We start from the raw sequence: 15,468 nt of genomic DNA on the forward strand, positions 1-15,468 counted from the left end.
CAGGATGGCCAAACAAAACGGTCCTTCTGTATAGCACAGGGAACTGTATTCAATATCCTGTGATAAACCATAATGGGAAAGAATATGAACAAGAATGCATATATAATTGAATCACTTTGCTGCAGAGCAGAAAGTAACACAACATTATAAATCAAGTATCCTTCAACAAAATACAGTTTTTAAAAGAGAAGAGGCCCTCCTTATGGTCACCCAGACCGCAGCGGGGGCAAGCCTAAAGGGGCATTACAGTGAGTGCAACTGTAGTAAGCAAGTCAAGGAGAAGAAAGAAAAAAATGAACACATCATTGTGAAGAAATCATTTCAGGTTATGTTTGGAGGCAGAACAGAGAGGTATAACTATATAAGACATTTCCATGAGCAGAGAGGTTACAAGAAATGGAATCCTAAGAAGTTTCAAGCATGGGTCTTCCTATCAGATGCACGGAATACAGAAAAAGACTGCAACTGAATATCATAACGAACCTTCAACTAATGATATAAAAGAGGTAGCCCTTTGAATAGTAATTTTAACAAATATTTCCTGCCCTGAATAAATTCATCGGGCCATTATTTTTTATACCTTTTAATTGAAACACAGTCGATTTACAGTACTGTGTTAGTTTCAGGCAGACAGCAAAGTGCTTTTTTCAGATGATATTCCATTAGGCTACGACAAGACAGCGAATTCCCTGCACCACACAGTAAGTCCTTGTTGCTCGCGTTTTATGTCTATGTTTACACCTCTTAATCCCACACTTCTAATCTGCCCCTTCCCCTCTCTCCTTTGGTGACCCCAAGCTTGTTTTCCATGTCCGTTTGTTTCTGTTTGGTACATACATCCATTTGTGTTATTTCTCAGATTCTACATATAAGCAATATCTGGTTTCCCAGGTGGCACTAGCGGTAAAGAACCCACCTGCCCATGCAGGAGACTTAAGAAATGTGGGTTTGATCCCTGGGTCAGGGAAGACCCCGTGGAGGGCACCATGGCAACCTACTCCAGTATTCTTGCCTGGAGAACCCCATGGACAGAGAAGCCTGGCGGGTATAGTCCATGGGGTCGCAAAGAGTCAGACACGACTGAAATGACTGAGCACACAGGCATAAGCAATATCCAATGGCTTTTTACTTTCTCTGACTTATTTTCTGTCTTTAATGATAGGAGAGCCTCTGAATAATCCATGAGAACGCCTACCTCCTACCCCCTGCATATCTGATCCAAGATCTCAGAATGAATCCTGAAGAGAAACTAAGTCCCACTTGGATGCCAAAGTACCCGAGAACATGCTAACACACTCAGAGGCAGAAGCGCCTCAACAATCTGGGGTCTCATCTTATTTAAGCATCTGAGACAACGAGTCTTCATGAACAGTAAACCAGACTCCTCTGCCGTCACAGTGAAAATACCTGCTCAAGTTCTCTGCAGACCAACGACCGGCTGCCTAAACGGACAACACAGAAAGCTCTAGAAGTGTCTTTTCAGAATCAGCTCCCATCAAGTGTGTGCCTGCCCCCTCACTCTACGTATAAGCAAATCCTCCCACTCGTCTCTCGGCTTTAAATGTAAATGTCACGGGACAAGTGTGAATTCCTGATGGTGGCGAACTTTAAGCATAATATGGAAAACAGCTCCCCAAAGAAGCCGATCCTGGGCTGCAGGGGAGCCGTCCTAGCTGGGGCAACCTGCCCCCAGTCCCCCCCCCCCATTTCCGCAGTTACTTACCTTCGAGTTCGTCTCCATGTGGTATTTGGCACAAGCTCGAAGCTGAGTCACCCAGAACTGTTTCTCTTTTGCATCAGCAGCTGAAACAGAGAAACAACGCCTTGTAGCAATTGAGCCAAAACACATCCAACCTGTTTCTACACACACCTGAGGGCTTGAGGGCCTGGAGATGAAGGAAGGCCAGGCAAACACCAATTGTACTCACGCCAAAAAACAGCAGACACCAAGTGTTAACCAAAAATCTCCCCCTCTCTTTTTAAAGAAATTTCTACAGTTCTATTGAGAAACTTAAAGGGATGTTCAGAATTTCATGTTCCTGGATGGAATTCATTGAGCCTATACAGATCATTTTCTCCAAAAGTAATCAGTACACTACTCCGGGAATTGGTGATGGACAGGGAAGCCTGGCGTGCTGCAGTCCATGGGGTCTCTAACAGTCAGACACAACTGAGCAATTGAACTGAGTTCAGTCAGTACACCTATAATATTTTTACAAAAATTTCTAAGATGGTCCAGTGGCTAAGACTCCAGGCTCCCAATGCAGGGGGCTGGGGTTCAATCGCTGGTCAGGGAACTAGACACCCCATGCCACAACTAAGACCCAACACAGTTAAATAAATAGATATTTTTAAATTTCTAACAGGTTTTTAAACAGCTTTATCGAGACAGAATTTATATATATAAAATTCACCTGTTTTTAGTATGAAGTGATTTTGAGTATTAATATATTTACAGAATAGTACAAGTGTGACCATAATCTTGGTTTAAAATATTTTCAGGATCCCTCAAAGAATCCTGTTCCCATTAGCAGTCTCTTTCCATTTCTCTCCTCTCATCCCCTCTCCCATCCCTAGGAAACTGCTAATCTGCTTTCTGTTTCAGAGATCTGCCTATTCTAGACATTCCATATGAATGGCATCATGCATATGCATATATGGTCTTTTGTGACTGCCTTACTTTACTTAGCTTAACATCTTTGAGGTTCATCCACATTGTAGCATTTCTATTACCCAAACACATTTTTTTAAAGGTCTCTATTCAACTAATAAACACAAAACTCAGAAATTTCAAGCAGAATAAAAATGAGTAAGATTTCTTGTCATTAGAAGAGGGTAAGACGTGGAATTTGCTTTTTGGTGGGGCATGTCTAAGTGGCTGCAAAGATACTCTGTTAAAACACCTTAACCTGGGACTTCCCGGATGGTCCAGTGGCTAAGACTCTGTGTTCACAATGCAGGGGGCCCAAGTTCAATCCCCGGGTCAGGGGACTAGATCCCACATGCCGCAACTAAGGCCTGGCACAGTCAAATAAATTTAAAAAAAAAAAACACCTTAACCCATACATCTATGGTCAAATAATCTATGACAAAGAAGGCAAGTCTACATTAAACTTGGAAAGCATTTCTTCAACAAACGGTGCGGGGAAAACCGGACAATTACATGTAAAAAAATGAAATTAGACCATTCTTTTAACACCATACACAAAAATAAGCTCGAAATGGATTAAAGACCTAAATGGGAGACTGGAGACGATAAAACTTCCAGAGGAAAACATAAGCAGAACACTCTCTGATACAAATCACAGCAAGGCCTTTTTCCTCCCAGAATAATGGAAATAAAAATAAATGGGACTTACTTAAACTCAAAAGGTTTTGCACAGTAAAGGAAACAATAAACAAAAGGAAAAGTGGGTATGTGTGCATGCTCAGTCACCCAGTGCATGCCTCTTCTCGACCCATGGACTGTAGTCCACCAGGCTCCTCTGTCTGTGGGATTTTCCAGGCAAGAATACTGGAGTGGGTTGCCATTTCCTCCTCCAGGAGATCTTTCCGACCCAGAAATTGACCCTGCTTCTCTTGTGCCTCCTACACTGGCGGGTGGATTTACCACTGAGCCACTTGGGAAGCCCAAAAATGAAAAGACAACCCCCACACACAGACACATAAACAACACCTTGCTCCATTATATAGTATATATAGTGGGTTACCTAACATAGCCCTAGGACAGGTGCTTAAAGAAGGCTTCCCTGAAGAAGTGACCCCCAAATTCCCTCTTAAATCACGTTAATAATGTATTCTGAAATGCTTAAGAACAATTTGGCCATTTTTTAACCTACTATGCCAAAGTATTTTCTACTTCTTTAAAAAGCAGCAGAGAAGACAAAACATGATTGTTTTTAACGCTGCCACCAAACATGGCTAATAGGAGGACCAGAGTACAGTGTTTCAGGGCCCTTTTGTTATCTACTGAAGTTGTACTATGGAGTTATCAGCCTTTACAAAACAAGCTTTCAGCTGAATTATCATTTTAATATGTATTCTCAAAGGTTACTATGATTGGACAGAACAAGGTACCAAATGCTGCCTCAGAGACCCTCAACTGTCCCCTAAAGAGACTTTTAAGGACAAGTCAACTTCATCGTCACAATCTTCCATCTACAGCCCCATCTCTCAAATATACAAACTCATTTTCTTAAAAGACCATGGATACATAACAGGGTCTCATAAAATCCAAATTAATTTAATTGCATAACTCACTGCATACATATTTTAAAAGAATACTGCATAAATGTTGAAAACATTTTCTATGCAGAAAACAGAATGATTCCCCTGTCTTTTTACAAAAATGTCTGCACTTTTTACAAAAATGACCCTCAGTATCATTTGTCAGTAAAACCCAAATTCAGCTTCAGGTGAAGAAATCTAGAAGTGTAGACCCGGTGAACCTCAACTCCAAAGGAAAAAGGATTTTTGCAAAAACTAGAGTCATTTTCCTCAGGAACACTGTTGGTTTGTGGCAGTACCCAAAGGCTCTGCCCCAAAAACATTCCTCGAAGCTGTGCATCTATTAACATCAAGATTCATCTCTACATGTAGCAAGATGTGAAATGAGAAAAATCGATGCCCAGATCCTTGGGGGATGGACTAAGAACCAGCCAGAAAGCAGCAGAAATGTATCCTGCATTTGCTGTAGTGGATAACTTTAAGCTAAATTTAGCCCTTATGATTAGTTCGTGCAGATGACAAAACTTTGATGTTTGCTATCAAAACTATCCTAAAAAAAAAAAAAAAAAAAAGTTTGGGGCTTAATAATCCAGAGAAAAACAGCTAAAAGGCAAAAAGATGTCTCCATTGGCAAACTGGTTAGACTGTTCTTCTATATGGGGTTGTGTCATTTTTATCAACCCTGACAGCCCTGGGTTGGGGGGAGGGAGTGCCATTAAGCCTGTCACCTGCTATTGTTTCTGCTTTGACAATTTATTAAGCAATAAACAGCAAAGCGAAACCAAGGACCATATAAATCCGGGACACGCACTGCATGAATCTCCAAAGAAAACATGACTCTTCTCATGGTTCCCCAAAACTGAAAAACTTTCTTCAACTAAAGGCATTTTTATTTCATAAGTTTTGGGGATTGTTTTCTAGATCCTGAGATATGACTTGTATACAGATAATAAAGGAACCTCAGGGAATCCCCTGGTGGTCCAGTGATTAGGACTCTGAGCTTCCACTGCCAAGGGCCTGGGTTCAATCCCTAGTCAGGGGAACTAATATCCCACAAGCCTTGTGTCTTGATCAAAAGTTGTTGTTCAGTTGCTAAGTCGTATCTGACTCATTGCAGCAACCCACGGACAGCAGCACGCCAGGCTTCCCCATCCTTCACTATATCCCAGAGTTTGCTCAAATTCACGTCCACCGAGTCAGTGATACTATCTAATCATCTCCTCCTCTGTCACCCCCTTCTCCTCCTGCCCTCAATCTTTCCCAGCATCAGGGTCATTTCCAATGAGTCAGCTCTTCGCATCAGGTGGCCAAAGTATTGGAGCTTCAGCATCAGTCCTTCCAACGAAATTCAGCACTGATTTCCTTTTAGGATTGACTGGTGTGAACTCCCTGCTGTCCAACGGACTCTCAAGAGTCTTCTCCAGTCAAAAGTAAATAAAGTGCAAATATAATAAAGGAAGCACAGCTTAGTCTACCCCTGGTAGCAAAGCCTGGAGGAAAGTCAGCAAACATTGGGCTCTGAGCTGGGAAAATCAAAGCCCTCAGCCTGGTTTTGCAAAGGCAGACCCACCACTGTCATCCCCCAGGTCAAGCACAAAGAATGAGAGCCCTTTTCTTTGTACTCAGCCTTTCCTTAAATAAATACGTTAAAAGGCACGTGTTTCACCAATGTTCTGCGGTAAAGAATCTACCTGCAATGCAGGAGATATGGGTTTGATCCCTGGGTCAGGAAGATCCCCTGGAGGAAGAAACGGCAACCCACTCCAGTATTCTTGCCTGGGAAATTCCATGGACAGAGGAACCTAGTGGGCTATATAGTCCATGAGGTTGCAAAAAAGCCAGACATGACCGAATGGCTGAGCACACACATGAGGTGTGATTACCAACCACCTCCCAGCACTTAATACACACTTCTTTCCTCAGACCTTAACAAGACTGACTGTATGTGTGTGCGCACATGTGAGCAAATGTGCATTTGGGGGCCGGTTTTGTTATTCTGTGAGAAGACGACTATTTTTCCGGCAATGCACCTGTGACAGAATGCTGGTAGAATGGTCTAGCAATCAAATCACATCACTGCAGACAAGTTTGCCCCATCTGAAAATCTGTGCAGTGGATGTGCCTTGGTGGGGGTGGTGGTTAGTTCTTCCGTGTGTGCGTGTGCTCAGGTGTGTCCAAATCTTCGTGACCCCATGGACTGTAGCCCACCAGGCTCCTCTGTCCATGGGATTCTCCAGGCAATACTGGAGTGGGTGACCACACCCTCCTCCAGAGGATCTTTCCAACCTAGGAGTCAAACCCATGCCTCCTACATCTCTGGCATAGGCAAATTCTTTACTGCTGAGCCACTGGGGAAGCCCCAGTTAGTACCTCCAGTTGCGGCCAAATGCTGGGCTCCTAGCTTTCAAGCAGCAAAGAGAAGGGGAGATAGTAGACAACAGGAAATAACACCAGTTGGCTTTTCACCAGGCTCTAGGGCCACAGAGGGCTAAATAAAGTACAAGTAGGGGAAATTCTCTGGCGGCCCAGTGGTTACAACCCAGCGTTACCACTGCTAAGGGCCTGGGTTCAATCCCTAGTCAGGGAACTAACATCCCACAAGTTGCTTGATGCAGCCCCCAAAATAAAGTAGAAGTGAAGGGGCCTTTACTAACAGCTGGTTCTAGAGAAACTCTTGAGTTGAGGACACCATGACCCTTTTCTTAAAAAAAAATAAAAGATTTGTTATTTTTTTAAGTTTTGTTTTTTTTTTTTTGATGTGGACCATTTTTAAAGTCTTTATTGAATGTGTTACCATACTGCTTCCATTTCATGTTTTGGCTTTTCGGCTGCAAGGCCTGAGGGATCCCAGCTTCCCCAGCCAGGGATCAAAACCACACCACCTGCATTGCAAGACAAAGTCTTAGCCTCTGGACCACCAGGAAGGTCCCCACCATGATCCCTAAAAGACTTGTCTGGACTTCCCTGGCGATCCACTGGTTAAGCCACCATGCTTCCGCTGCAGGGGCATGGGTTCCATCCTTGGTCCTGGAAGATCCCACATGTCATGCAGTGCAGCCACAAAAAAAAAATAGAAAGAAAGGGGGGAAAAGGCTTATTTTATCTTTAGAGCAGCCTCATGGGTACTAAACAGTCACCATATAAGGTACAAGCAAATCTATACTGAGCTAATATGAAAAATCCGCCAAAGTCCTAAGGTTCAGCCAGTGTTGCGATCACTCACCTTGCATTTGTCCTTAATTCCTTGGTTAATGAGGACAAATACTTCCTAATCTCAGCTCCTCTCCCCACCTCAAGAGGAGGAGAGGCAGTGTCTGTCACCAGAGTCCTCAAATACGGCCAACTGTTAAAGGTGATTTTAAAAAAATTGAAAAACCAGAGCGCCATCACCATGTTACCTGTGAGCCCACGAGGCCGGTCTGCAAAGCTCCCGAGGGGGTGAACATACCTCTCAGTTTGTACATCTCCCCGTTGGCAGCGTACACGACCAGCATGTGGGGCGCTTCGTCGCTCAGGGACACGATGGCGCCAGAAAGAGACAGGGCCCCTCGAGGCTTCTGGTGCTTGCTCTGCTCGTTCACAAAATACTGCAGGATGCCAGCCTCGAAATCCAGCACAAAGTACCTGGGCGGAGAGATCACAGGGCGTCAGTTTTCTCTCTGAGCAAAGAGGAAGAGGAACAGAATCCTTCTGTTGACATCAAGGGTCCCAATCCAGGATGCTGGGAGCTAAAAGTCCCTGCCAGACACCCACACAAGCCAAGAACGGAGATTGTCGTGGCTCCTGAGCAGAGGCCAGGCCCATTTGGGATATGGTGCGATGCTCACAGATATACATAAGCCTCAGGATGGTAGAAAAGAGCAAGGCGCTGGGACACAGAATCTGGTAACAGGTTCGACGTGACTTCATGGGAACACCTGAAATTCACACCCCGGAAGTAGCAAGCTGGGCTGGACTCCGGGGCAGCCTGGGAGCTGTATGGGGCCTGAGCCCCAGGGCTGGTCCAGCCAGGAACTAGAGGTGCTCACGGAGCTCTCTAACCTCCAGCGGGTCCTTCCACGGAACACTTTTCACACAACAGGGCAAGAATTCCCTTCGCTCTGGGAGGCCACAATGCCGCTGGAGTCCATATCCAGGGGAAAAACAGGGGAACTGCTAGTTGTCTGAATGGCTCAAACAAATCTTAGGAGCTGAGTACCTGGCCCATTGACAGTCACAGTCTATCAGTAGAAAGTAGTCCAGACAACTTCCCCTTCTCCACAAGCTGTCTTCATCAGAGACCGGCATTCCCCTTGGAGCCCAGAGGCTCAGCATAGCCCCTGCCGGCTTTCCCCGCCTCCCACTGTCTGCTCCACCCAGGTTGGCTCCCCCAGCTGCCTCCCACCACAGGGCTATTGCTCATGCTGTTTCCCCAACTGGAGCAGTTATTCAAAACAACACTGAAACTCTGTGCAACTGGGTTTCACATCAGCATTCAACTGCACCATCAGTGGGTTTGTCTCATTAGAGAAAAGTCCAGATGCTAGCTGACCTGCAGGCACACCCAAGCCACAGAACCAGTCTCAAAACAAATCACAGTGCAATTAAGGAGGGGAAAAAGTCAGTCCTTCATCAGCTTGAAAATATTTGCCATCCCTGTGTCTAGAACACAGTTCCTTCCCCTATTTACACTGCACGGTAACTTCAGGAACAACTCAAGTGCCACCAAGTTGAGGAAGTTTCTCCTGACCAGGCCAAATCCTCCCACAAGTTCTCACCCAGAACTTGCCCCTCATGGCCTTGGCCCCCGTGGGAATCTACAGTTACAGGATTATCCAATTCAATGTCTGGTTTCGGCCCCCTCCCCTGACTCTACCCTACCCAGAGACAGACAGTGCCTGACACCTCACTGATACTCAGTATTTATTCAGTGAATGAATGAAGGGGGGGAAACTACCAGATTCCACAGTTTTCAATCCATGCACCCGAGCAGCTGGGTCACCACTGTGAACTCACACAGGCACTAGAAAATATGTCCCATATTTGAGGGTTACACAGTGATGCTCACAAGTCAGATACCAAGCACGCAGACAATTCAGCCAGTCTGGAATCTGCAGGCACATACACAGTCCATCAGCATGTGACTGCGGTTCTCAACACAGAAATGTACTGTTCTTCTATATTAATTGGTGGTAGTTTAGTCGCTAAGTCATGTCCGACTCTTGCAACCCCATGGACTGTAGCCCACCAGGCTCCTTTGTCCATGGGATTTTCCAGGCAAGAATACTGGAGTGGATTACCATTTCCTTCTCCAGGGGATTTTCCCGACCCAGGAATTGAACCCAGGTCTCCTGCACTGCAAGCAAATTCTTTACCGACTGAGCTATGAGGGAAGCCCCTATGTTGATTACTTTTTCAAATGGCTACTGAGATGTTAGGACATAAATGTACATGAAGCTGTTTGCAGATGACTGCTTTAATAAATGAAACCGCAGGGCATTTTTTTAACCTTTCAAGCACCACAAACCAAGGAAATTTACAAACTTCCACCCTGATTCTCACAGTATCCAACAGACAGCCATCATTATCCCTCATTTTTCAGGTGCTGGGACTCAAAGAAACTCCAAAACCCAAGTCCTGCTTGTCTGTGTCCACATCAACACCTGGTTCAGTCCAGCTCACAAACTCTCATTTGAGTCTCCCACAAGTCCTCCTTCACCACCTGCTCCGGGTCACCTCTCCTCACCCACTGAGGTGCTTCATTCTCCAAACCTTCCTGCTCCAAGAGAGCGAACCCAGCTGAAAGTCACCCTGCCTGCCCGCAGAGACGCCACTGCATCCCCACCCCCACAGAGCATGCATACCTGACAACCCAGGTCTCAACCCTCCAAAACTCCAATTCCTCTAAGAAATCTTCCACTTTTAATTATTTGTAACATTCCAAATATCCTGGCCAAGGCTATCTTTTTTACCTCTCTCCGCCCCCCCCCCCCGCCCCCCAATCTCTTTTGGGTCACAATAATAAGGCTATACTTCTGGCCTCCATCACCATCATGGATAAATCAAGATACAAAGATGCCTTTGTGGGCCCAGCAGCAACATCAACCTCACCTGGGAGCTTGTTTGAAATGCAAATCCTTGGGTCCCATCCAAGGTCGGCTGGATCAGAAACACTGGGGGAGGGGTCAAGGAGGCTTCCAGGTGACTCTGATGCAGCCCAAGTTTGAGATGCACTGGCCTAAATTAACAGCTCATCACCAAATCCCTGCCCACTTCTTCCAAGAGACATGAGATGAGAGGACAGAATATATCTCCCAGTTTTCTTTGTCGGGATGTGTGGCCATGTGAGCTGTGGCAACAGAATGTGAGCGTAAGTAACGCAGGACAGGAACACAACAGACAGAAAGACAGACACTCACACAGGTTGGAATGGAGACATCCTGTAAGGCCACTGGAGATCCACAATGAGTGTGGCCAAGACCCCCAGAGAGAGTAGCCTGGGCCCCTGAATCACCACCTGGAGGAGAACCACCTGCTAAAAAACACCCTTATCGTTTCTACAAGGATGAGAAAGAGGCTTCTGCTTATCTTATGCTTCAGAGCTGTGATGGCAGTCAGCCTGACAAATTCACCAAAAATCTTTTCAAAATGTCTATTTTCATGTCCTTGTACTCCTCCTCCTCTCTGTGATGTTGAAGGAAAGTTACATAGCTCAAAATAACCTGGAGTTAAATCTCCCCTCTGGGTCCTCCCCACCATTCTATGCAAAACAAAGAACTCTCTCACCCAAAGGAAAAAAAAAAATGGACATTAAGGTTGATCACGCCCAGCTCCCAGCCAGTCCAGCCTCTGGCTGAGCTCCAGAAATCCTTGCCCCAGCCATTTAAGAGATAACTACTCCGAACAATTATGAAGAACAGGTCCCCTTGAGACAGTAGATTTCCACATACAGGCCTATATATACTTACTCTTTTCTTGGGTTAGTGGAGCAGCTCACTAATCTGACTGCTGCCCCTTCTCGCCTCATTAAAGGTGATATTTTCCTGTAAAGTGCCGGTCTCGTTCTTTTTCCAAACCTCGCCTTCTCTAACTCCCTTCCCCTGCAGATGTGAAAACCAACTTCTATCCATGAGAGAGGAGTTGCGGTGATTTCTGAGCCACCAGGGGTCACGTTATTCAAATGTTGACCCTGCCTTCTCTTTAGGAGTCAGTGGTTTCAACGTGACCCGTATTTCCCGTCACAGTGACTGCAGGCAGGCAGACACAGCTCCCGGCAGGTCAGAGCGTTGACAGCAATCATCTGTACAAGTGTAGGGAAGGAACCTCGTCTCCGACTACAGCTTTCTGTGTCTCCACCCCCCTGCATCCCCCCAAACCACCCTGGCAGAAGCGCAGTGTTTCCCATCTGTAAACACGCCCCCTTTACACAGAGGAAAGCAGAAAAGGTAGCGTATAACTTCAACAGGCTTCAAGGAAAAGGCGTAAGCCAAGTTGCCCTCCACACCCTGACCCTCCCCATCCACCAGGTACCCTTGCTGGAATGGAGAAAGGCTCAACACCTCTTCCCTTTCTGCTCCATCCGCTCATCACCCAGGCCACGTCAGCCTTTCCGCCTCCCAGAGGCAGCTTCACAAATTCATCTCGTTCACACCAACCATATATTTGCAAAGGACATTACTAAGAAACTGGTACCAAAAAATGAATTGTTTTTTTTTTCCTCAATCAGGATGACAGAATAACCCAATAAGCACACGTTATGGAGGCTATGGGAACACATGAATGATTTTTCACATTATCTATTTCAAAATGACATCTTAATTCTAACCCTCTGCCTCAGGCAAACACACACACACACACTTCCACTGCTTCCTAAAATAGTTTCCGTGAAAATACAGGTTTACATCAGGTGCACTAAAGAAGGTTATCAATAATTTACTTTTTTTCTAAAGACAGTTAAAAACTTGATCCTATTTGGAAAGAAATGATGGGAGAATATCCTATTAAAAATTGCAACAGACTAAACAAAAAGTGTTCTTCCAGGACCTCCTTTGAAAGTTGAGCTAGCAGCTGTCGGTAGAGGTAGGAGCTGCCCACCCAGCATTAAGAAACGCATTGCCTGGGGGTCACGTCCCCTGGGAGGAAGGAAATTACATGTGGTTTCCCGCAGGGTCAGGGCTGTCAGGCATTGCTGCATCAGAAACTCACAGCTTTCATCCTAAATTGAAAAGTTAACCGCATTTCAGGACAAAGCTTCACCAAATCAAGTGCAAACGCCAGATAAACTCCTGAAACTTTCTTCAAGCCCTTCCTTCTGGAGAAACGAGTAAGAGAAACCTAATTCCTAGAGTGGGTTCTATCTAATTAGCATCTCGAGCTTCAGTTTGCATCTTGACTGACGAGCAGGTGAACCTAACTGTATACGAAGGGAACATAGTTTAGGGGCTATGTTAACCAACCAGGGAGGGTGCTGGGGAGAAAGGAGAGGAAAAAAGGAGACATCAAACCAACCTAGGAGACAAGCCATCAGTCCTGATCAGGCCAGCCTCGGAGTGGCAACCTCGCTCTGTTCCAAAGCGGGGACCCGCGGCGAGCGGCAGGCCCACTTCGAAAGGGCTGAGAACAAGCCACTGCTTCGGAAACAACACGTGAGCGCGTGCTTGCACGTAGACACACCTGCGTGCACACACACGCACTTTCATCCGTACGCACACAGTCACGCTCACTCGCGCATGCGTACATACAAGGCAGCTGCCCTTATGCATAACTGCTTTCCAGTCCTTGCCATCAAGGAGAGTCATCTGTCAACACCCGTAGCCTTTCATTCCCACCCCCACCTGCCTCACAGAGTTTCATGAAGGTTCAACTTCAGGATCTAAGAGCTGAAAATCTGACATTTTTACTTTGGGAGGGGGTAGGCGCGCCAATTGCCATCAGCATCCAGTTAGCCGAAAAATAAAGGGAAAGGATGGCGTGGGGGAGGCGGGGAACAGCGCAGGGGAAGCAGCTCATTAATGCCAAGAGGCAGAAATCACAAACAAACTACAAGAGAATTACAGAGGAAAAATTGCAGTGAAAAAACTCTTTTGAAGAGGAACTTCGCCAGACAGGCTGCTACTGACAAAAAGCTAAACCATTTCATCTACACTTAAAAGTGAAAATTAAAACAAGAGAAAAGGGCTTGAGAAGGGAGGCGACTGCCCAGCCCTTGACGCCTGAGCAGACACCTTTAACACCCAGGTTACTATTTCTAGAAGGGCGTAAGGACCCCTCCCATTCCCTGTGGGGCTCCACCCTTCCCACCCGAGGCCTCACCACCCTGCTGGCGCTGGTGTCCCGCCTGCTGGGATCCGCCTCAACTTCCCAGGCCCTCGGTTTTGTTTCTACCTCCACCCCCCACATTAATTGTTTATCAAGAGAAGCTAGTCCCTAGCCCAAATATTCACACATCGTGATTCAGGAACACAGCTCAGTGACAAACTTCCATGGACCTCACCCAGACAAATTCTTTATATTCCAAAATCACTCTGTACTCTGAAAGGCGCCTCCTCGAAATCTTTCACAGAATCATAATTTCTGTAGAAATCTGCATACTCCAGGCCCTCTGTCTCCTGAGAAGCTCCTGCTCAGACTGCTGGGGCCCACCTGTGCCTTGTTCTGACCACGCAACAGTGACCTTGTTCTTCAGCGAAAGACCCTTCTCTGGGTTGAGTGACTTGACTCTTCTACAGATGAAAATTTCAAGGGTGGACAGGTAAACAGCACGCTCCAGATCTTATAGAGAGGAAATTATGGCATAGATTTTAATCAGGCGATGTAGCCAGTAAGGCCCATGGCTCGAAACCATTAAGATAGTTGTGTTTTCTCTATCTGCAGTATTTGCAGTGAAAATGGTATGCAAAAACACAGGATCGAAACTGACAGAAATATAAGAAAAAAATAAAACACAATCAGATTAGGAGACTTTTAAAATCCTCCTTTTGCCCAGAGTTGGACAGATATGTAGAAAATGGGAACATATAGATTCAAAACAATATATTCCCAAGTTTTATTTTAAATGTTACAAATAATTACATACCCAAATGAAAAATATACACAAACTTTTTAATATAAACTTTTTAAATGTGCATGGAACATTTTGCAAAATGTTGGCTAAAAACAGCATCAAAAAGTAAAAATTTTATAGGGCCAATCTTTAGACCTGACAATAACATCTGACATGTTAAAGACTTAAAAAAAAAAAACTAGTAGTATTAGTTTTAATGATACATTATATATATATCATATAACTTAATATATTCAGGGGCTTCCCTGGTGGCTCAGAGATTAAAGCGTCTGCCTCCAATGCAGGAGACCCAGGTTCGATCCCTGGGTTGGGAAGATCCTCTGGAGAAGGAAATGGTAACCCACTCCAGTATTCTTGCCTGGAGAATCCCATGGACGGAGAAGCCTGGTAGGCTACAGTCCATGGGGTCGCAAAGAGTCGGACGACTTCACTTTCACTAATATATTCATATTTTTTTAAATATGGGTATTTTTAAACTGTTAGCATGGGAAAGGCACCAAAACAGGAGAGGCAAAACCATAAAGAAAAGTATTTACACATATTTCTAAATTTTAAACAATCCCCAGTTAAAAATAAGCCATAAATAAAACAAAAGACAACCAATAAAGCAGAGTTTTAAAAAAGAATGTTCCTGCAGTTTGGGTCAGCTATTCCCTGCTTCTGAATCAGCAGGGAAGCTAGTTTAAAATGTGGATTCCTGATTCCCATCCCATAGAGAATCAGAATCTTTGTGGCTGAGATCAGGAAATCAGGAATATGAATTTCAAAATTTCCCTAGTGTGGGTTAGTCTCTCAGTCGTGTCCAGCTCTTTGGGATTCCATGAACTATAGCCCTCCAGGCAAGAATACTAGAGTGGGTAGCCATTCCCTTCTCCAGGGGATCTTTCCCACCCAGGGGATCAAATCCAAGTCTCCTGCATTGCAGGTGAATTCTTTACCGTCTTAGCCACCAAGGAAGTCCTAGATAAGTAGGAAAAAACCAGTGCAAAATCAAGTCAGGATAAAAACCTTAAGCGTGTTATTCACACCCTCTTTTTTTCCCCCTAGTCTTTCAAGTTCTTCCTCCTAATCATTCATTCAGCAAACATCTGAGCACTATGGGCCCATCCAACAAAGCGGAACATATTGTTTAAATATGAGCTGACCGAAAAAAAAAAAAAAAGAGCTGACCTTATTTTATCTGTGTGTGAAAGAGCCGA

At 45.1% G+C, this 15,468-nt stretch overlaps 1 protein-coding gene and 1 non-coding gene across 7 annotated transcripts in view; one reads left to right on the plus strand and one right to left on the minus strand.

Moving 5' to 3' along the window:
- Positions 1 to 15,468, minus strand: part of OSBPL10 (oxysterol binding protein like 10) — a 316,838-nt gene that overhangs the window by 213,301 nt on the left and 88,069 nt on the right. For 4 of the 6 annotated variants that reach the window (XM_061127667.1, XM_061127672.1, XM_061127671.1 and 1 more), the window contains exons 2-3: positions 7,676 to 7,851; positions 1,724 to 1,803 (exon numbers count right to left, since the gene is read on the minus strand). In XM_061127667.1, coding sequence (XP_060983650.1) covers positions 1,724 to 1,803; positions 7,676 to 7,851 — 256 coding nt within the window. Of the gene's footprint in view, positions 1 to 1,723; positions 1,804 to 7,675; positions 7,852 to 10,317; positions 10,556 to 11,174; positions 11,408 to 15,468 lie in introns of those variants that run through there. The other 2 variants (XM_061127670.1, XM_061127668.1) reach the window with 2 other exon arrangements.
- TRNAW-CCA (transfer RNA tryptophan (anticodon CCA)) lies at positions 14,512 to 14,583 on the plus strand. Its single transcript has one exon. It is a non-coding gene; the product is annotated as a tRNA-Trp (tRNA).

The sequence above is a fragment of the Dama dama genome, chromosome 24 (assembly GCF_033118175.1).
Source record: "Dama dama isolate Ldn47 chromosome 24, ASM3311817v1, whole genome shotgun sequence".
Taxonomy (NCBI): domain Eukaryota; kingdom Metazoa; phylum Chordata; class Mammalia; order Artiodactyla; family Cervidae; genus Dama; species Dama dama.